At 37.4% G+C, this 21,651-nt stretch overlaps 1 protein-coding gene across 2 annotated transcripts in view; it reads left to right on the plus strand.

Annotated features, from left to right (window-relative positions):
• The window catches only part of f8 (coagulation factor VIII, procoagulant component), a 31,115-nt gene extending 12,683 nt beyond the window's left edge, over positions 1–18,432 (plus strand). Inside the window, exons 11-25 of one of the 2 annotated variants that reach the window (XM_081382567.1) lie at positions 43–193; positions 304–513; positions 1,884–2,958; positions 3,304–3,469; positions 4,339–4,569; positions 5,390–5,618; positions 6,058–6,240; positions 6,728–6,844; positions 6,965–7,036; positions 8,120–8,205; positions 8,937–9,092; positions 11,593–11,737; positions 13,306–13,454; positions 14,697–14,879; positions 17,557–18,432. In XM_081382567.1, coding sequence (XP_081238693.1) covers positions 43–193; positions 304–513; positions 1,884–2,958; positions 3,304–3,469; positions 4,339–4,569; positions 5,390–5,618; positions 6,058–6,240; positions 6,728–6,844; positions 6,965–7,036; positions 8,120–8,205; positions 8,937–9,092; positions 11,593–11,737; positions 13,306–13,454; positions 14,697–14,879; positions 17,557–17,712 — 3,309 coding nt within the window. In that variant the 3' untranslated portion in view covers positions 17,713–18,432. The remainder of the gene's footprint in view (positions 1–42; positions 194–303; positions 514–1,883; positions 2,959–3,303; positions 3,470–4,338; positions 4,570–5,389; positions 5,619–6,057; positions 6,241–6,727; positions 6,845–6,964; positions 7,037–8,119; positions 8,206–8,936; positions 9,093–11,592; positions 11,738–13,305; positions 13,455–14,696; positions 14,880–17,556) is intronic. The other variant, XM_081382568.1, reaches the window with a different exon arrangement.
• Positions 18,433–21,651: the final 3,219 nt, after the last annotated feature.

Below are 21,651 nucleotides of genomic sequence, written 5' to 3' on the forward strand. Positions count from 1 at the left end.
GGATGGTTGATGATAGTTAATGTTCTCCTAATGTTTTCACAGGTAACTTCAGATAAAGAGAAGAAGCTCCTGTTTACGGTGTTTGATGAAAACAGAAGCTGGTACTTTGAGGAAAACATTAAAAAGAATATTGAAGATCCAACTAGGATTAATCGCAATGATCCGAATTTCTACAATTCAAACGTCATGCACAGTGGGTGTTATTTTTTAGGCTCTAGATGTGCAAAATGGGATTATCTATAGTAGTTTGTATTGTTATAACAAACTTTGGATTAACCTTCATTTTTTTTTATTGTGTTTCAGCTGTTAACGGTTTCATGTTCGACCACCTACAATTCAAGATGTGTGTTGGTGATGTGATACTCTGGCATGTGGCGAGCGTTGGCATGCAGAGCAACTTTCTGTCAGTTTACTTCACGGGAAATACGTTTGAGAAGGATAAAACATACGGCACTGTCCTCACACTCTTCCCAATGACTGGAGACACAGTGACCACTGAAGTGGAGATGCTAGGTAAGGGTCAGAGGTCAAGGAACCCCTGAATGATACAAAGTTTTTACTGTATTTTTGATTCAATTTAATTATTCCAAACTTTTGACTAGTATATAAATAAAAATGCCTAAAACACTAAGGGCCCTATTTTAACAATCTAAGCGCATGGTCTAAAACGCAGGGCGCAAGTTCACTTAGGGCGTGTCCGAATCCACTTTTGCTAGTTTAACGACGGGACAAATGGTCGGCGCTCCCGGTGCATGGTCTAAAAGGGTTGTCCCTATTCTCATAATGAGTAATGGGTGTGTTTTGGGATTTATGTGTGTTAAACCAATCAGAGTCTCATCTCACATTCCCTTTAAATGCCAGTTGCGCTCGTGCCATGGCGGATTCGCTATTTACATGACGGAATTTGATAGTGGAAAGACCGAACGCGTCTCCAGAGCGCAAACAGATCCGCTCGTGCGCGAGGTAAAAGAGCGCAGGCAGAACATCTACTGGACAAGCCGGATTCACCATATATTTATGTGCACAATAATAATCTTTTACACTGTAATCCTTTTCATTTTAATATTTGGCATGTTTGTGTGCTCTGCTGTGCGTCCCTGTGTGTGTAATAAGCAGAGTGTACGCGCGTTGTGGACCCGCCTATAGGCGCACATTACTAACGCGCTCTTTAAATAACAAAACAAATATTGCGCCATTGACTTTAGAGCAGGGTTCAGTCGGTCAATGGCGCAGTCTATTTCTGTTGCCAGCCCAGAAAAGTTAGTAAAGACATCGTTAAAATAGTCCAAGTGACTACAGTGGCTCAACCTTAAGTTTATCAAGTGACGAGAATACTTTTGTGCGCAAAACCCCCCCAAAATAACGACTTTATTCAACTATTGATTTTCTTCTGTGTTCCTCTGAGTGAGTTCACGTAGTGTAACAGCGCAGCGCTTCTGGGTTGTACGTCAGAACGGAGGCTCATTATTGGCCAGCATCACACACATACACACGACCAGCGTTGGCCAATAGTGAGCCTCCGTTCTGATGTACAACCCAGAAGCGCTGTGAAAATGAATAGTTGAATAAAATCATTATTTTTGGGGGGGTTGCGCACAAAAAGTATTCTCGTCACTTGAGAAACTTAAGGCTGAGCCACTGTAGTCACTTGGACTATTTTAACGATGTCTTTACTAACTTTTCTGGGATGGCAGATCTCGATTACCTAGAAGCCTATGGAGGAGTGAGACAGCTCTCAGATTTCATCAAAAATATCTTCATTTGTGTTCTAAAGATGAACGAAAGTCTTACGGGGTTGGAACAACATGAGGGAGAGTAATTACTGACAGAATCTTCATTTTTGGGTGAACTAACCCTATAAGTCTGATGTTTGATCCTTGTAGGTGAATGGGAGGTCAGCGCATTTGACCCCTCTCTGAAAGAGCGAGGCATGACCGTTCGCTACACGGTTGTTAACTGTGAAAGAGTGCTTCCTTTGGTGGACAAAGACGACTACGATGATGACTTCATTGAATTCATTGAGCAGAACTTCCCGATTCCACGGGGAACAATGGAAAAGAACCGCACTATCGCTATTCGTGTTTGCCGAAACAGAACTGTGACGGAGTCTGCGCCTGGACGAGTAAACATGAGCCGAGCTCCAGACAATGAGAGACAAAACAGAACCCGTGTATGTGAGATAAGATATGTTCCGTTGAAGCGGGAAAAAGATCTGGAAGCGTTATCGCAGGGTGGGATTCCACAGGATATTTTGGATCAACTGGAAGAGGAGATGGGTGGAAATTCTTTGGAACGCCAGAAAAGGTCCCACCACAAATCTTACAGAAGTAGACCGGAGTTACCAAAAAAGATTGATCCTAAAGCCATATTAAGTTCCTCAGAAAACAGGGAATTAACAGGAGACCAACATGTTGCAAACATTCAGTCGGATCACAACAAAACACATCCAAGCGGTCAAAACATGTTTAGAAAATTCCTTCTTAAAGATGCAAACATGTCGACTAACCTCAGTCAACTTCTGAACGACTCTCAGGAGGTCCAATCAGAGAAAGTGAGGAATCGACGGGAGCTGGGGAGCGTCAGCAAAGACAAAAAAGTGGATGTGAAAGTTCACAGCAACAATGAAGTTCTGGAAGAATCTGGAAGTTCTGGTCTAAAGAAGGACAAGATGGAAGAAAGTTTGAATCCATTTAACTACAATTACAAAGATTCAAAGAAGTTCCAACCGGATCTGGAACCAGTTTCAAATTCATCAGATAATCAGACATATGGCAGGAAATCATTGGCAAGTGACTATGATGATTATAGCGATGAGGGAAGCGTTGGTTTCGATCATCATGTTGAAGATAATGTTGGCATTAGGTCGACAGAGTCAAAGTTTCGTAGTTACTACATCGCGGCAGAGGAAATCTTCTGGGATTATGGGATTAATAAACCAGCGCAGCTCATCAAACAAAGGTAACAGTGCATATAATCATATTGAACAGCCACAACAACAGTTTTGATCATTTTAGCAGACAAGAATTTCAGTTTGGAAATATACAAACAAGCCTTAGTGAGCATAAGAGACAAAAACATGACACAATTTATGAACTTTAGACCAATAGTGTGTGTTTATATGTATGTTTTATATAGCATAAAATACATTTAAGGTATCAGATTGAATCAAATCCATTTAGTTTAGTTGTTTATTTGTATATAGGTAGTTATAGTGCAAAAATGAAATGCACTTTTAGATGGCGATATCAATATTGCTTTTCATATGAAGGAATTAAGGACACTAAATGTTTGATGTGTCCACAGGGAGATGCGAAGGGGAATGAGAAAATATTTCCCATCCTATAAAAAGGTGGTTTTCAGAGCCTATCAGGACAGAGATTTCAAGCATCCAATCAAACGAGGAGAACTGGACGAGCACCTCGGCATTATGGGTCCTGTGTTGAAGGCAGAAATCAATGATGTTCTAACTGTAAGTTTCTTCATGAAAAGGAGGTCCTAAAAGCATAACATTGCTTTCTTAAGGTCTAGTCTTACCGTTGTTCGTGGGCAAATATTCACAGGCGAAATCTAGTCTTTTCAATAGAAATACACGCAATTGGGAATTTCTCGTATAAAGGCGAAAGTGAAGACGCTCAAATCTCACCACACTATTTTATGGAAACTTGTTTATGCCACAGAATGACAAATAAAAAGGTAATTGAGACTTTTTTTCTCACAATTGCGAGTTTACATCTCGCAATTCTGACTTTTTATCTCAGAATTGTGTGATATAAAGTCGCAATTGCGAGTTATAAATTCAGAAATGCGTGATATAAGGTTGCAATTGTTTGTTATAAAGTCAGAATTGTGTGATATAAAGTCGCAATTGCGAGAAATAAACTCGAAATTCAGACTTTTTATCTCAGAATTGCGTGATATAAATTCGCAATTGCGAGTTATAAATTCAGAAATGCGTGATATAAAGTCGCAATTGTTTGTTATGAAGTCAGAATTGCGTGATATAGTCGCAATTGCGAGAAATAAACTCGAAATTCTGACTTTTCTTCTCAGAATTGCACGTTTATATCTTGCAATTCTGACTTTATAACAAACAATTGCGACTTTATATCACGCAATTCTGACTTTTATATCTCGCAATTCTGAGAAATAAAGCCAGAATTGTGAGATGTAAACTCGCAATTTTGAGATAAAAAGTCGCAATTATCTTTTAAAATGTTTTATTCTGTGGAGGAAACAAGCTTCCATAATTCAAAAATGCATCATCACAAAAGTATTTATTAATGAGCAATGTTTCGGTTAATCGCCCACTCTAAATTCTTGCTTTTCTCTTCCCATAAGGTGGTTTTCAAGAACCTGGCATCCAGGCCGTACTCTTTCCACTTGCATGGGGTGTACGATAAGACGCAGGGGAGTTTCGGTCCTGAAGGCTCCAAGGCTGAGGAAGTGCCAGGTGATCCCGTTCCCGCGGGCGAGGAGAGGGTGTACAACTGGAGAATCTCCAAACGACAAGGTCCCACAGCGTCAGAGTTTGACTGCAAGGCTGGGGCCTACTACTCCAACGTCAACATGGTAATTCAATGTGCAACACAGGAATCAAAATTGGGTTGCTTTTGTTGAATTTGAGGAATCTTTCATGTCTGAAGCACCAAGGTTGTACATATTTATGTTGTTTTTACCACCTCCCGTTGTGTTGGGTCAGATTGACCCGCATTTTACTTTCAAACGGCTTGAAACAATGACATTGAAACTTTTGGAATATTTCCCATTTTGGCATGCAAAGTTAATTAAAGGGAATGCAAGGTTTTGACACAGTTTTGTGTTTTGGAAAGGCTGTGTTGGGGGTCATTCTGACTCCCTGTTGGTTTCCATGCAATTAACCAAAAATCATCACTTATAGTAGCTTTACCAGACACTAAAATATGAAATGCATGAGAACCAATGAGCGTTTACTCAAAATTGAGGACTCTTCTTCTGAATCATCTGTTTCGTTATCTAGTCACAGTTCAGTCCAAAAAGGGTTTTGGCTGTTATTTTATTTTTATTTTTGGAAAGGTGTGAGAAACACAAATTATACATTAATCTTTTAATGTTGATTTTTGTCAAATTGCATTGAAACCAATGCAGGTCTATTTGTAAAGTTGTAGCACAACAGGAGGGTTAAATTGAATAGAATAAAAAAATTTAAAATAAACAGGTTAAAATATAATGGATAATGTTCCTCAAACAGAAGAGCATAGCACTTGCAACTCCAAGGTCATGGGTTTGACTTCTAGGGAATGCATGAATTGATAAAATGCATTGCTTGAATGCAATGCAAGTTGTTTTGGATAAAAGAATCTGCCAAATGCATGAATGTAAATATCTTCTATATTCCTCCTGCGTCCACCAGGAGAAGGACATAAACTCTGGTCTAATCGGTCCGATGCTGATATGTAGTCCTGGTACCCTCCGTTCACGCGTAAAGCTTCAACCTGACGTGACAGACTTCTTCCTTCTCTTCACCACCTTTGATGAACGAAAAAGCTGGTACCTCGACTACAACATCGGGAAGTTTTGCACCCCACCCTGCCAGGCCAAAGTAGACGATCCGTGGTTCGAGATGAGCAACAAGTTTGCAGGTACATTATGCCATAATTTGTGAATCTGCATGCATGTTGTGTTGAAAATTACAAGATAACCAGTCTGATCTGTTCACATCCTCTGTCTCAATAAATATTTGGATCCAACAAATGGATCCATGTGTTTATGCTTGTTATTGTGTAATTAAGTTGTTAAATAGCCTTTTCTTTAGTACAAGAACAGTAAAGAGGCTCCATGTACCCAGTTTTTCTAAATATAAAGAAACATTTTGGAAATGCATTGATTCAAGGTGACACATGCACATGAACATTTATGCATTTGGCAGATGATTTTACATTGCTTTCAGGGTATTAGTTCATGCATTCCTTGGGAATCGAACCCATAACCTTGGAAATGCTAGTGCCATGCTTTCCTATTAGGAACTATAATAATAGCCACAATATAATGTTGCGTGTTGTGTTTTATTGGTACTTGTAGCTATTAACGGCTACGTGTCAGAAACTCTTCCTGGCCTGATAGTTGAACAGTACCAGACGACTCGGTGGCATCTTCTCAACGTCGGGAGTCAAGGCGAGTTTCACGCTGTACACTTCCACGGACTGCCATTCAGAGTCGGAACAGATCAGGATCACCGCATGGGAATTTTCAATCTCTATCCCGGTAAACTATACACAAATCCTGCACACGGCACCTTGCATGCCTGTTAGGATTACAAATCACAATTCATTAAGCATAATTTGGGCAATCTCACAGCATAGCCCTACACTACCGTTCAAAAGTTTGGAATAATCAAGATTTAATAATGTTTTTGAAAGTCTCTTCTGCTCACCAAGGCTGTATTCATTTGTTTTAAAATACAGTAAAATCAGTAAAATTGTGAAATATTATTACAATTTAAAATAGCAGTTTTCTATGTGAATATATTGTAAAATGTAATTTTATTCCTGTGATCAAAGCTGAATTTTCAGCATCATTTCTCCAGTCTTCAGTGTCACATGATCCTTCAGAAATCACTCTAATATGATGATTTGCTGCTTAAGAAACATTCCTGATTATTATCAATGTTGAAAACGGCTTCATATGTTTGTGGAATCTGTGATACATCTTTTCTCTCTATCAATATAACTTATTCTGTCTGCTTTGGCAGGTGTTTTTGGGACGGTGGAGATAAGGCCAGCTATCGCAGGCACCTGGTTAATAGAGTGCACTATAGGGGAACATCAGCTGGCCGGCATGAGAGCCAAGATGCTCGTCTACAACCCACGTAAGAGCTTTTCTCGATAGGAGATTGTTGAGGATCGTTCTTGACCTCCTGTTTCTGCAGTCGTGTTGTGAATCACTAAATAGTTAGAGGCGCCTGAAACTGATTGATTTTGTTCAACAGGATGCATTCGGCCATTAGGAATACAGCTAGGGTGGATTAACAACAACCAAATAACAGCCTCGGATCACTATGGTAAGAGCAACAAAATGCAACATAAAAGCAACAACATAATAGTACGACGAAAGTATTCAAACGTCTGACGTGTGCGATGGATTTGGTCAAACTTTTAAGTAATTTGTCCTGCAACTTTTGTGCTCCACACATGAATAATTCCTCAAATCATGTGTTTTTTTGGGGAGAGATATGCCAGGAATAGGACTTAAAGGAATAGTTCAATTAAAATGTTTAATTCTGTCATCATTTACTCTCCCTTAAGTTGTTTTGATATATAAAGATATTTTGAAGAATATGGGTAACCAATCAGTTGATGGACCCCATTGACTTCCATAGTATTGTTTTTCCCCTATTACTATGGAAGTCAATGGGGTCCATCAACTGATTGGTTACCCATATTCTTCAAAATATCTTTTAAGTGAACTGTTCCTTTAAGATTTTCGCCTGGAAGATGATAAAACTGGTGCAAGTCCCATAGAAATTTGGGAGTTGGCTCTTTTGACTACCTAGGGTCCTTTGCACCATGACCTCGAGCCAAACAGCCCCCCAGAAGCTTTTTTTCCCTTGGTTGAACATTATTAAAGTTAGAGCTTATTTAGAGATATCAGCCGGATGGTTTAGTGCAGGCGCTAATGGATCCAAGGCTGTATCTTGTAAATTATCCCACTAATAATGCCCAGAATGGTACCAAACTTCTACAGTAGTACAAATAGGTTCTGTACTCATAAAACGAGGCATTGGAAAGTTTGTAAGTACATCAGGAGTTTATTTAAATAACACTTGCCTGATGGCTAATGCTACCGCTAACCCGGACGTCGAAGTCACTTCAGTGATTTGGGAAAAGCACGTAAAAGTCCTGGCAGAAAGCGATGCATAAGGATGTAGAGTTGTACGGCTGATATCCATACGGCTGATATCTCTAATACGGCCATCCGGCTGATATCTCTAAATAGGCTCTAACTTTAATAATGTTCAACCGAGGGAAAAAAGGCTTTTGGGGGGTGTTTGGCTCGAGGTCATGGTGCAAAGGAACCTAGGTTGATTTTACACCAAACCATCCCTTTAATACAATTATTTATTGAAATGCCATTTCTCTTAAAGGTGCTTGGAAGCCCGATTTAGCCAGACTTGAGTTATCCGGATCGATTAATGCCTGGATGGGCAAAGGCACAGACTCCTGGCTCCAGGTAAAAGAAACCTTGTGTTTGCAGAGATAACATGCTGTGCTTTGGCTCATTTGTAAGGAAAACATGTTATGATTTATTTGTGGCTCATATCACAGACAATAGTGACTCTTTGCACCGCAGTCAGTCAGTCATTCTTGACACATTTTTCTTTCATTCTCAGCAAAAACAAAGTGGGAAATACTTTTGAAATCCTATAAATAGTTTTGCACAGTAGATTGTATTTAACCTTTGATTCAATATTGTTTGGAAGAGCAAGAGAGAGAGAGAAAGCGTGTAGGATACACAACAATTGACTATTTTTAGCAGGATTCCTATGATCATGCAAAACTATAGGATATATTTCCTGAAAAAGTCTAGAAATTAATAAAATCTTAATTTTGGCATTGAAAATTATGGAGGTTTGTTTCCGCCACAGAATAAAAAAATAAAAAAGGTAATTACAACTTTTTATCTTGCAATTCTGACTTTTTATCTCAGAATTGCGTGATATAAAGTCACAGTTGCGAGCTTTAAAGTCAGAATATAAAGTCAGAGAGATATAAAGTCGGAATTGCGAGATAAAAAGTTGCAATTATCTTTTAAAATGTTTTATTCTGTGGCGGAAACAAGCTTCCACGTTTGTAGTGAAGTATTTATTCAATCGCTTGAAATTGTTCTAGTAATCAAACGCAACCAGAATCCACATCTAACCCTCCATATCTCTCCTGTTTATCTTTGTATGTGTGTTTTAGGTGGATTTGTTAAAGCCCATGCTCCTCCATGGTATTCAAACTCAGGGTGCAAAGTCGAGTTTTAGCGATTATTCCACCGTTACGTACAGCATCAGTTACAGCACAGACCAGGAGAACTGGACCGTCTACAGAGGAAACAGCAGCAAGCCATCTTACGTCAGTACCAACATCTGCATTTACATAAAAATAGTCTGATTTAAAGGGGGCATATTGCATGCTTTGTTTTGTAGCACTTTATTTTTTCCACTACAGTCCTCTTATAATGTTTCTTTCACCAAAAACAGTCCATAACCATTGCCAGCCTCACCCTGTTTTTACAACTGTATCTTTAGGGCGAATCTGTATGGAAGCTTGTTTCTCCCACAGAATAAAAAATAAAAAGGTAATTGCGACTTTTTATCTCACAATTGCGAGGTTACATTTTTATCTCAGAATTGCAGGATATAAAGTTGCAATTTTCGAGTTTTAAAGTCAGAATTGTGAGATATAAAGTCGCAATTATGTTATAGAGTCAGAATTGTGTGATATAAAGTCACAATTGCGTGTTATAAGGTCAGAATTGTGTGATATAAAGTCACAATTGCGTGTTATAAGGTCAGAATTGTGTGATATAAAGTCGCAATTGAGTTATAAAGTCAGAATTGCATGATATAAAGTCACAATTGAGTTATAAAGTCAGAATTGCGTGATATAAAGTCGCTATTGTGTTATAAAGTCAGCATTGCATGATATAAAGTCACAATTGTGTTATAAAGTCAGAATTGCGTGATATAAAGTCGCTATTGTGTTATAAAGTCAGCATTGCATGATATAAAGTCACAATTGTGTTATAAAGTCAGAATTGCGTGATATAAAGTCACAATTGAGTTATAAAGTCAGCATTGCATGATATAAAGTCGCTATTGTGTTATAAAGTCAGCATTGCATGATATAAAGTCACAATTGTGTTATAAAGTCAGAATTGCGTGATATAAAGTCGCTATTGTGTTATAAAGTCAGCATTGCATGATATAAAGTCACAATTGTGTTATAAAGTCAGCATTGCATGATATAAAGTCACAATTGAGTTATAAAGTCAGCATTGCATGATATAAAGTCGCTATTGTGTTATAAAGTCAGCATTGCATGATATAAAGTCACAATTGTGTTATAAAGTCAGAATTGCGTGATATAAAGTCGCTATTGTGTTATAAAGTCAGCATTGCATGATATAAAGTCACAATTGTGTTATAAAGTCAGAATTGCGTGATATAAAGTCGCTATTGTGTTATAAAGTCAGAATTGCGTGATATAAAGTCGCAATTGAGTTATAAAGTCAGAATTGCGTGATATAAAGTCGCAATTGAGTTATAAAGTCAGAATTGCATGATATGAAGTCACAATTGAGTTATAAAGTCAGAATTGCGTGATATAGTCGCTATTGTGTTATAAAGTCAGAATTGCATGATATAAAGTCACAATTGTGTTATAAAGTCAGAATTGTGTGATATAAAGTCACAATTGTGTTATAAAGTCAGAATTGCATGATATAAAGTCACTATTGTGTTATAAAGTCAGAATTGCGTGATATAAAGTCGCAATTGAGTTATAAAGTCAGAATTGCATGATATGAAGTCACAATTGAGTTATAAAGTCAGAATTGCGTGATATAGTCGCTATTGTGTTATAAAGTCAGAATTGCATGATATAAAGTCACAATTGTGTTATAAAGTCAGAATTGTGTGATATAAAGTCACAATTGTGTTATAAAGTCAGAATTGCGTGATATAAAGTCGCAATTGTGTGTTATAAAGTCAGACTTTTGCAATTCTGACTTTTTTTCTCAGAATTGCATGTTTATATAGAGTCAGAATTGCAAGATATACTCACAATTGTGAGATAAAAAGTCACAATTATCTTTTAAAATGTTTTATTCTGTGGGAAAAATATGAGATCGGAGGAAAAAAAAATATTTTAAAACTTTTGTTTGCTCCCAAATCATTCGCGTTCCCCCAAGAAACTGTGCGTTCGCTCGCAAATAACTCAAAAGTTGGACATTTAATTTTTCCTCCCATCTCATATTTTTTTCCATCACCATGATCACTTCAGAGGCTCTCTCACAACATGTGCACATCAAAGTCAAAAGAAAAAATTATATTTAACTCAAATAAAATTAAGCCTATTTTAGCACTATTGTAGCACAACAAAAAATGTCGGGGCACATTATGAGGAGCAAAATGAAATATAATGGAAATTAATATAATGAATATTGGCAATGCACAAAATCATAATTAACTAATAGATTTAATTCACAAATTTCACATATTGACATATTATATCAGACTCTTATTTGATCTTCAAGAAAGTTCCTAGTTTATCCCTACCACCGTGTTGGTGATAGCTCATTATATTTTAAGATCTATTTTTTAGAAAAGAATTCTAGCTGGCCACTTAAAACACAAAACCTCCCTAAATCTCCCACCCCTTAAACATCACAATCGTAAAAAAAAAAAAAAATGCATGATGAAACTCACACCAACATATTTTTTCCAGTGAAACTGCTTTGCTTTGATTTCAAAATAAGCGCTTCCCTGATCATAAATTAGACTATTTATACTGTATATCCTTCCTACTTTCAGTATTATTCACATCTGTTTTCTTGTTTATCTGATATCAGACCTTCACTGGAAACATGGATGGTTCCAGAGTAAAAGAGAACTTATTTTCTCCACCCATCGTGGGTCGCTACATCAGGATTCACCCTTTGACCTTCCAGAAGCTGCCCACACTGAGGATAGAACTACTGGGATGTGACCTCAATAGTGAGTGAACACACACACACACACACACACACACACACACACACACACACACACACACACAACACACACAACACAATGATGAGATCACTGCATTATCTAACGATGAAGAACTCAAACAATGCATCAACTAGAAAACAAGTGAATTGTGAGAGTCATTATTGGTAACACTTTACAATAAGGTTTGTTAGTTAACATTAACCTAATAATGAACTGCACTTATACAGCATTTGTTCATCTTTGTTAATGTTAATTTCAACATTTACTAATACTTTATTAAAATCTTGTAAACATTAGTTAATGCACTGTGAACTAACAATGAACATCTAACATTAACAAACATTAACAAAAACAGTAACGAATGGATTGCTCATGGTTAGTTCATGTTAGTTAATACATTAACTAATATTTAACAAATGAACCTTATTGTAAAGTGTTACCTAATTATTCAGTGACTTTGCAAAGCACATTTCTTGTTTGCCTTTGTACGCCATTTTGATCCGCATGAAGCGATTTAAACATGAACATCTGAAAGCTCTTGATGTGTTTGTCATCTTGCTACTTTCATTCAAGCTTCAAGGCGTTCCTTATGTCTGCTCTCTTTTACTTTGAAACACTTTTTCTCCCTTCAAGCATCAATGACAACATCCAAAGCTTCATCATTATAAGAGAAAAGTTTGAGTAAATAAAGTCTTGAGAATAAAAAAAAAAAATAAAGTAAACTTGAGAGAGCTGAATAATGCACACGTTTCCACACACGTCCAAAAACACGTCTCCAAATCAAGACCCTTGTTCACTGGTTTTGGAACTAGAGATCTTGACTTTATCTTAAAGGGGTGGTTGATTATGATTTGACTTTTCTAACTTTAGTTAGTGTGTAATGTTGCTGTCTGATCATAAACAATATCTGCAAAGTTACGACGCTCAAAGTTCAAAGCAAAGGGAGATATTTGCTTTTACAGAAATCTCTTTTTAAGGACTACAACAAACGGCTGGTAGAGACTACACCACATTCCTCCCGGGTTAGTGACATCACCAACCCTAGAATTTACATAAACCCCGCCCCCTGAACACAATATATAGATTATCAAGACTGAATATGCTAATCAATGACTAGAAGATAACCACATCAGCTGCATAAATTCATCAACTAACCATTCAGAAATGTTGTCTATGTCATCACTTCTTCTTAAGTCTCTCCATCATTGTCTAACTTCGGTTTGAACATAAGAGCATGTGTGTGTGAGGTAAAAGGACACAAGCTCTTGAAGCTCCACCCCCGTGCCAGGAGCAGCAGCTCATTTGCATTTAAAGGAACAGACACAAAACTGTGTGTTTTTGCTCACCCTCAAAAAGTGACAACTTTAACATGCTATATAAAAATATCTGTGGGGTATTTTGAGCTAAAACTTACACTCACACTCTGTACCACCCCTTTAAAGAACCCAAAAAGGTTCTATATTCGGAGAAATATGTATGGCTGTTGTATATGCAGGCTGTTGTATGATGTGTGTTTGTGTGTGTGTTCCTCAGGCTGTTGTATGATGTGTGTTTGTGTGTGTGTTCCTCAGGCTGTTGTATGCCGTTGGGAATGGAGCGCCGGCTGATTCCCAGCACTAGCATCAGCGCCTCCTCGTTCTTAGACAAGTGGATAGGGTCCTGGACTCCCGACCTCGCTCGACTCCACCAGGAGGGACGAGCAAATGCGTGGAGACCCAAGGTATCTATCTATCTATCTATCTATCTATCTATCTATCTATCTATCTATCTATCTATCTATCTATCTATCTATCTATCTATCTATCTATCTATCTATGTATCCATCCATCCATCCATCTATCCATGCATCCATGCATCCATCCATCCATCCATCCATCGTTCTAACCATCCATCCATCTATCTATCTATCTATCTATCTATCTATCTATCTATCTATCTATCTATCTATCTATCTATCTATCTATCTATCTATCTATCTATCTATCTATCTATCCATCCTTCCATCCATCCATCCATCCATCGCATGTTTTCCTAGAGTGAAAGTGAATTTTCTCTCTACCTTGTGTGTGTTTTCTAAGCCCATTGTGAGTGTTTCCTCTGCCCTGTCTGTCTGTGTGAAACACCCCTCCATTGTCTTAATCTCTTTATGGGTTTAAAGTTATTGCTATTTCTATTTCCCCTTTGGACACGATTGCACACAAAGAGCCAAGCACTGTCATCGAGGTGGATTTATGAGTTATTCAGAGCTATTATATAGTGTGCCGCTCTGCTTCACATGCAGTTCTGTTCTGCATTATAACTTAAGTCCTGACCGGACGTGCTCAATACAAAAAAAAAAAAGAGTTAAAAGCATATTGAGCTGCGAAAGAGACGCTGTTCCCCAGGCGGTTCTGGCGTGAGCTCAAACAGACAAATACACACAAAAATAGGTCATAATGCCCGTCTCGTCGAGTTTTCACTTAAACACAGTCGGTTATGTCTTAAGTGAACATAAACAGTTGGGAAAGCAATCAAATGCTTGTCAGTATATTAGATTTGTGCATTAGGTCCTAAAGTGACAGCAGCCTAATAAACCTGCTAACAAGGTCTCATGTGACCTTGTTATTTGTACACGCTGTGACTTTATTTCATTTGTATCTTTTTTCTAATGTATTCGTCCTTATTTTATTTTTGTTATAGTATTGCTGACTGTTTCAACTTGTTTGTTAACATTGAAACTGCACTGAAAGAATAGATTATGGGGTTGGGGGCCATTTTGTGGGTTTTATGAAAGCATTGACAGGGGCTCCTTTACAAAGTTGTGCTTAGGGCCCCCAGAAGTCTAGGATTTCTCATGGGTGTTTGTTTCTCTGAGTGTGAACATTCAAACGTTCATCTGCATAGAAAATAAATAAATTGTTAAACTGATCATCTTATATTTTGTCTCTTCCTGTCTTCCTCCTCTTCTTCTCTCTCTCTACAGGCTAATAGCCCTCACGAGTGGTTACAGGTGGACTTTCTCTCTACGAAGCGAGTGACTGGGTTGATCACGCAGGGGGCTCGATCTGTCCTGAAACTGATGATGGTCACTGAATTTACCATCTCCACTAGCAATGACGGTCACAGCTGGACCAGTGTGAAGGAGCAGGGCACAGATAGGGAACAGGTATGGCTATATTTGAGTGTACTAGCTTCTATTAATAATCTGTTTTATATGCATTATTATAAGAATTTATTTTAGTTAAATTATGGCAAGAAATTAAGCATGTGTTCCTTCCCATGACTTATTAATTTCCTTGTTTTGATTGACCTAAAACAAGGTAATGAACAGTGTTGGGGAAAGTTATTTTTAAAAGTAATGGGTTACAATATTGTGTTGCTTCCTAAAAAGTAACTAATCATGTCACTTAACAACTTTTTATGGAAAGTAATGTGTTATTTTTTCTCACCTAGTCTGGGCTTGCTTGTTTGTTTTTTAATAACAAAAAAAGTTATATTTTTTGCAAATGTAACGGCCCTTTCACACTATTGGGCCCTATTTTAACGATCTGAAACGCAAGTATCAAACGCAAAACGCAAGTAACTTTGTGGGCGGGTCTCGGTTGGTTGATCTCGGTCGCAAATCTAAAATGTGTTGGTCTGAAGTAGCTTCATTATTCATAGGTGTGGTTTGGGCGTAACGTGAAATAAACCAATCAGAGCGTCATCTCACATTCCCTTTAAGAGCAGGAGCGCTTGTTCCATGGCGGATTGCTATTATAACGGCGGATTTGCCAGGAGCGATTCACAGCCGAGGAGACCGACGTTCTCGTCAGGGCCAATAATTTGGGTACCCAATAATTTGGGTAATTTAATTAATTAATTAATTTAATATAGCTATTTTTCACATCTTCATGGACACCACAATGATTTCCCTTGTGTGGAATATTTTTCCTTGTAATTATGTATGGTTTGCAAAAATGGGAACTGCTGCGTCTGTGTAGATGAGAGAAGCAAAGTGTATGCGCGTTGTTATGGCCATACATTATAGCCAAGCAAGCGCCCTTAAAATAGCATCTGAACGCGCCACTGAAAACGCGCCACTGACTTTAGACGAGGTTTCTCCTGGTCTGTGGCGGAATTGTTTTCTGAAACTGCAAAATAGCACCAGGGAACGTTTGCGCCGGAACACGCCTCCTCTTAAAGCTGAAACGCCCCCGGGAGCGCAAGTTCATTCCCTAATTTACCGACGTGCGTCTGTGGAGGGAAAAGTCTGCTGTGCGTCGGGTGCAAAATAGGAATGATACATGCGTCGGTGTACAAAGTCAGTTGCGCTGGGTGCAAGATAGGGCCCTATAAGTGAAATGAATAAGCCACAGGCTGAAGGAAATGCAAATCCACACCTGTACAGTAGAGGGCGCCGCTCAAACAAACCTTACAGCTGTGCTGCCGTTCACACTAAGCAATAAAAAAATGAAACACAAATGTGATGTTTATCTAACGTAATTTTAGCTTATAAGTACAGTTAAGTTGGATCACCGAAGGCCAGCAGCAAAGGCATTGGTTAATAAAGTGACATTAAATACATAAAGTATATTTGTGTTATTTAACACATTGCATGTTTGCATAATATTCTGAGTATTCATTCACCGTTTGTATTCATTTTGAGGAATAATGAATGCTGTGCAAGTGAGACAAGTAAATGCTCACATTTAAACAGTCAATAAATGGGAGAACAAAGTAACTTGAGTTAATTATTTGAAAAAATAAATACATTTAAAAGTAAAGCATTACTTTAATCTAAGGTAATCTAATTACGTAACGTGTAACTTATTGCGTTACTACCCTCAACACTGGTCACAAATTATCACAACAATTTAACTTAAATGAGGGAATTAATTAGTAAATCATAGCCACGATTTTACTAAAATGAGGGAATTGGTTAATAAAACAAGGGAATAAATTCTTAAATCGTGACCAGGATGTATACATATTTTATTTCCCATGTCATGTGCAAAAGGCTCCATAAAAATGTCATGAAATACAAAGACAGTACAAGAATACTGCTATGGTGTGTACCGTGTTGACCTGATTCTAGATCAGTGTGAGTAGCACTATCAGATCATGAGTGTTTGATTGGCTGGAGACCAACTCGAGCTCCAATTTCTTTAGTCCCGCCCCCTCTGCCTATGCACCAATCAGATGGCTGCAGTAATGATGATGAGCAGCTGTTGGTGTGGAGGTCGAGTTTACAGGGGAACGTAATGTGTGTGAGACATTCATTTAGCAAAATAATTAGAATGGTTCTAAGATTTGTTTTATTTTCTCTTAAGAATTAATATACGTAACCCTGGACCACAAAACCAGTCACACGGGTAATTTTTTTTAAATTGAGATTTATACATAATCGGAAAGCTTAATAAATAAGCTTTCTATTGATGTATGGTTTGTTATGATAGGACAATATTTGGTCGAGATACGACTATTGTAAATCTGGAATCTGAGGGTGCAAAAGAATCGAAACATTGAGAAAATCTCCTTTAAAGTTGTTCATTTATGTTGGCGATTGTGCTGCATTCACTCACAAAAATACATGCTTTATATATTTACGGTAGGAAATTTACAAAATATCTTCATGGAACATGATCTTTACTGAATATCCTCATGATTTTTGGCATAAAAGAAAAATTGATAATTTTGACCCAAACAATGTATTGTTGGCTATTGCCACAGATAAACCCGTGCGACATGTGACTGGTTTTGTCACCCAGGGTCACATATTCATTCAATATGGTTCATTGTGTTTCTTTTGGGGTGACCTGTATATGTTCTTGATGTTTTGTCTCTTTGTCTCCCTGATGTAGATCTATGAAGGGAACAGTGAGCACGACGAGGAGGCGCTGAACATGTTTGATCCGCCTCTGTTCGCACGATTCGTACGGATTCACCCGAAAGGCTGGTTCAATGATATTGCCCTGCGGGTGGAGTTTTTGGGCTGTAATACTCAACAAACACTTTGAGTAAAAAAATAAAAATAAAGTATGATCGATACAGTGCGGTTGAATGAATTATATAACGTCTAAAACACACGGCTCCGTTCCAAACCCAAGGAAAGCTATCTAATGCCTGCATAAGTTTGCATTGTTACTGTAATGGAACCTCATAAATGACTGATCTGAAACATTTTTCATGGGTAGCACACAAATAGTGCACAAAAGATAGATATTTATCACAAATTAATAATCAACACTGCACTTGACACCACCTACTAGGCTGGTTTGCATTAGTTAGACTGGTCTAGTGGTTTTAGAGTGGTTTTGTGCAATTGTCTAGTTAGAAAGCTCACATAAACACTACATAAGTTGATCTCTAGAACAGGTTTTTTTCATGCGATGTGATCATTTATGTGTTTTAAAATTGTAAGTTATAAGTGTTGTTCAGATCAGTACGCTGCTCATTTTACCGTCTGCTTTTTGAGACATTATTCTGCTGAGAAATTAACTACATATATCTCTATTTTTCTAGCAAGTGTACTCATGCATATCAGAAACTCATGGAAGATTATTTTTATGGTTATTAGATGTTTGTATATTCTGGTCTTGAATAACTACTGAATCCCAACATATGCTGTACTTTTTGTATTTTGCACTGTGAAACAGGAGTGAGATTATTATTTTGTAAAATATTTAATGTTTAATTGTGGAAATAAAAAGACTATGAAAACGCCATGATTTCCCCAGCGTGCTTTGCGTTTCGTTTGACAAATATTATTCTTTCACGGTCTGTTTTCCTCCCTTTCCTCTCATAAATCTGTTTTCAATATCTGTCATCACACATTATTATTAATTTTTACTATATAACATGCACACAATTAATAGACACACACATACAGACTTTATGAGTCTCTATAAAACGTGTGAATTTAATGGAAATGCAGAGAGACAGACAGACTTGCAGGCAAAGGGTGGATGAAGAGTCCCACAGGAATACGATAACATTTCCATGTTCTGGCCCAGATAAAAATGGAGCGTACTATCAGTTCCTGTTTGACAGGAAGTGCTCTGGGGATGTGTTTAGCTTGGAGGGAAAATGAAGGCCTGAGTCTGAAAGAAGTTGCTGACCTTTTGTGTCACCTGTTATCTCATCAGAGACAAACACTGCTGCTGAGGAACAAACACACACGATCGGAAGCAACACGGCTAAACTTCGTTACAAAACATTACTGCATTATCATATAATGCTTAACAGATCAATAATAATGTGCATGCAAACCTGTGATGCAACATCAATTTCACTGTTCATATACAAAATAGGAATATTAGGACCAAGCATGACCATGCAAAAGCCTGTCATCTGAAATTTTCTTCTATAATGATCATTTTTATCAAGCTTTTATGTTTATGTTCAGTTATTTCACATTAATGACAATGAAAATTACCTATTAATTGTCATTAAAGTGAAATTACTGAATCTAAATATACGAGCTTGATAGAAATTATCATTCTAAAAGAAAATTTCAGATGGCACTTAGAGGCTTTTTCATCTGAAGTCTTCATATTTATAAATATATATAATATTCCTATTTTGTATATAAACAGTCATCATATTATCATATTATTATTATGTTATCATATTATTATGTTAAGCATTACAAGATGTCTTCTTTTATTATTGCATGGCATTTTATTCACTATAATGACTGAAGATTCACGAACATTTGTAGAATGTCTGGTAAAGTTATTTTTACTGTTGTTTCTCTTTTATAATAATAATACTTAATTATCATATTAATTAATATAATTGTTAGTCTTAATAAAAGTGATGCTTTTGCATTGTATCCTCCAACTTTGGCATGTTCTTGACAAATTAAATAAACCATCCATCCAGGTAAATTGTAAAGCTTATAAGATTCTCTCTATTATTTTATTTTTAGAGTACCGGTATATCTATATTTTGAGACTTTTAATATCTAATTCGTTTTTTTCCAAAGTTCACTTAAATCTAGGCTACAGTAGTCAACATGTGAAGTGGATCAAAACCTTTTCATCAAAGTCATACATGAATTTTGAACAATACCCGTTCTTGTCTTAGGACAACTTTGATGAACTTCTCTGATCCACTTCACATGTATATTAGGCCTACCTTGAGCTCGTCCGTGGAGATCTGAGCATGTCTGGTTTACTCTTCAGCACAGAAGGAGACCACACTGACCCCGCAGGGATCGCACATGTTGAGCTCATTTTGACAGCATGACTCAGCATGTCATTCCTCATGTCTCACCAGCCTCACTGGAATGGAAGAGAACATGACTCAATTCTTTGATTGTGAGCAAAACTGCCCTCAGAAATGGATTAAATAACGCTGTTACTACTTTCCCCCAGACCCACTCAAACATAGGCATGTAAAAGTGAAGTTTTTCTTTTCTTCTTGGTGCCATTTCAGTGGTTAACAGTGACTAACACAGGTGAATCAGTCACTCTGAGTAACACACTTGAAAAGGCAGACGGTGATTTGATGTCTTACACACATCATCTCTTCATTCTTTCCATCTCTTTCGAGCTGAAATCCCCTCATCTGTGTTACCTGTTTTATGCCTGCGACAGACTGTACGATTTCGGAATCATACTGTACGACATGTAAGGGATAATGAAGAGCAAATACAAATGTGTAACCCTCCGCTTCGCGTCGGGGTCGTGATCAGCCTTATAGCTTATAAGTTATAACAACCGCCTCGCTCTACATTATCCCGCTTATTACATTGCTACCTACCAAATAAATCAATAATTTGACACAAAATATAGATTTAAAAAGGAGTTTATTGATTTAAAAACGATTGTATTGCTTCCGCTAAAGAAAATAGTCCGTTCCGCGTCCATAGCAACGCGCTGTTTTTCATGGCAACGGTGTACTTCGCAGCGGTCTGTTATCAAGAATTATTACATGGCTTGGCTGAATTCCAATGTAGAATGCGGTCTGTTATTTCTTGATAACAGACCGCTGCGAAGTATAACACTAGTATAATAGTACGCAGAACGGACTATTTTCTTTGGCGGAAGCAATACAATCGTTTTTAAATCAATGAACTCCTTTTTAAATCAATAATTCGTGTCAAATTATTTATTTGTTTTGTAGGTAGCCATGTAATAAGCGGGATAATGTATAGAGAGGCGGTCGTTATAGCGAATAACAACCCCTTCAGGCTGATTCAAGACCCCTCCGCTTCGTGTCGGGGTCCTGTTCAGCCTGTCGGGGTTGTTATTCGCTATAACGACCGCCTCTCTATACATTATCCCTTACATAACAGACCGCATTCTACATTAGAATTCAACCAATCCATATATAAGGATCTAATAAACTCGGGAAAGACATGTTCAGTATGTAGACTGTATGATGATCACACAGTGAATCGTAAGCTACGACGCAAGTTAGTATAGAGGAATAAAACATCATCAGCATGAGCATAATAGTGTAAACAAACAGAGCGAGATGAATCACACTTGAGAAATTGTGGTGTTTATGTGCGAACGAGGAGAATATGGATGGATACAGTCATGTAGGGCTGCACAATTAATCGAATTTGGAATCGCGATTACAATTACGGCCCGTGCCACAATTATGTAATCGTTCAAAGGGCAATTACCACAGAAAAAAATCCACTAAAATTATTCTGTGCGATATGTTTTTATCTCTACAGCTTATCTTAAGTTTTTTTTACCCCACTGTTATAATTTAAGCTTTATTATAACATTAAAATACCATGCATATTTTTTTAACTTTGGTTTCTTTAAATAAAAAATATTATATTTGACATTTGAGAAAAAAGTGTTTTTCTTTTTACATATTTAACAATATGGCTTGCAGTCACTTCAAACAATGGTATAAAGCTATTCAAAACATCATTCAATGTAAATTGTGATAATCGTAATTAATAATCGCAATGACAAATTTAAGGGAATAAT

This window comes from Scardinius erythrophthalmus (assembly GCF_964197995.2).
Source record: "Scardinius erythrophthalmus genome assembly, chromosome: 13".
NCBI classification, from domain to species: domain Eukaryota; kingdom Metazoa; phylum Chordata; class Actinopteri; order Cypriniformes; family Leuciscidae; genus Scardinius; species Scardinius erythrophthalmus.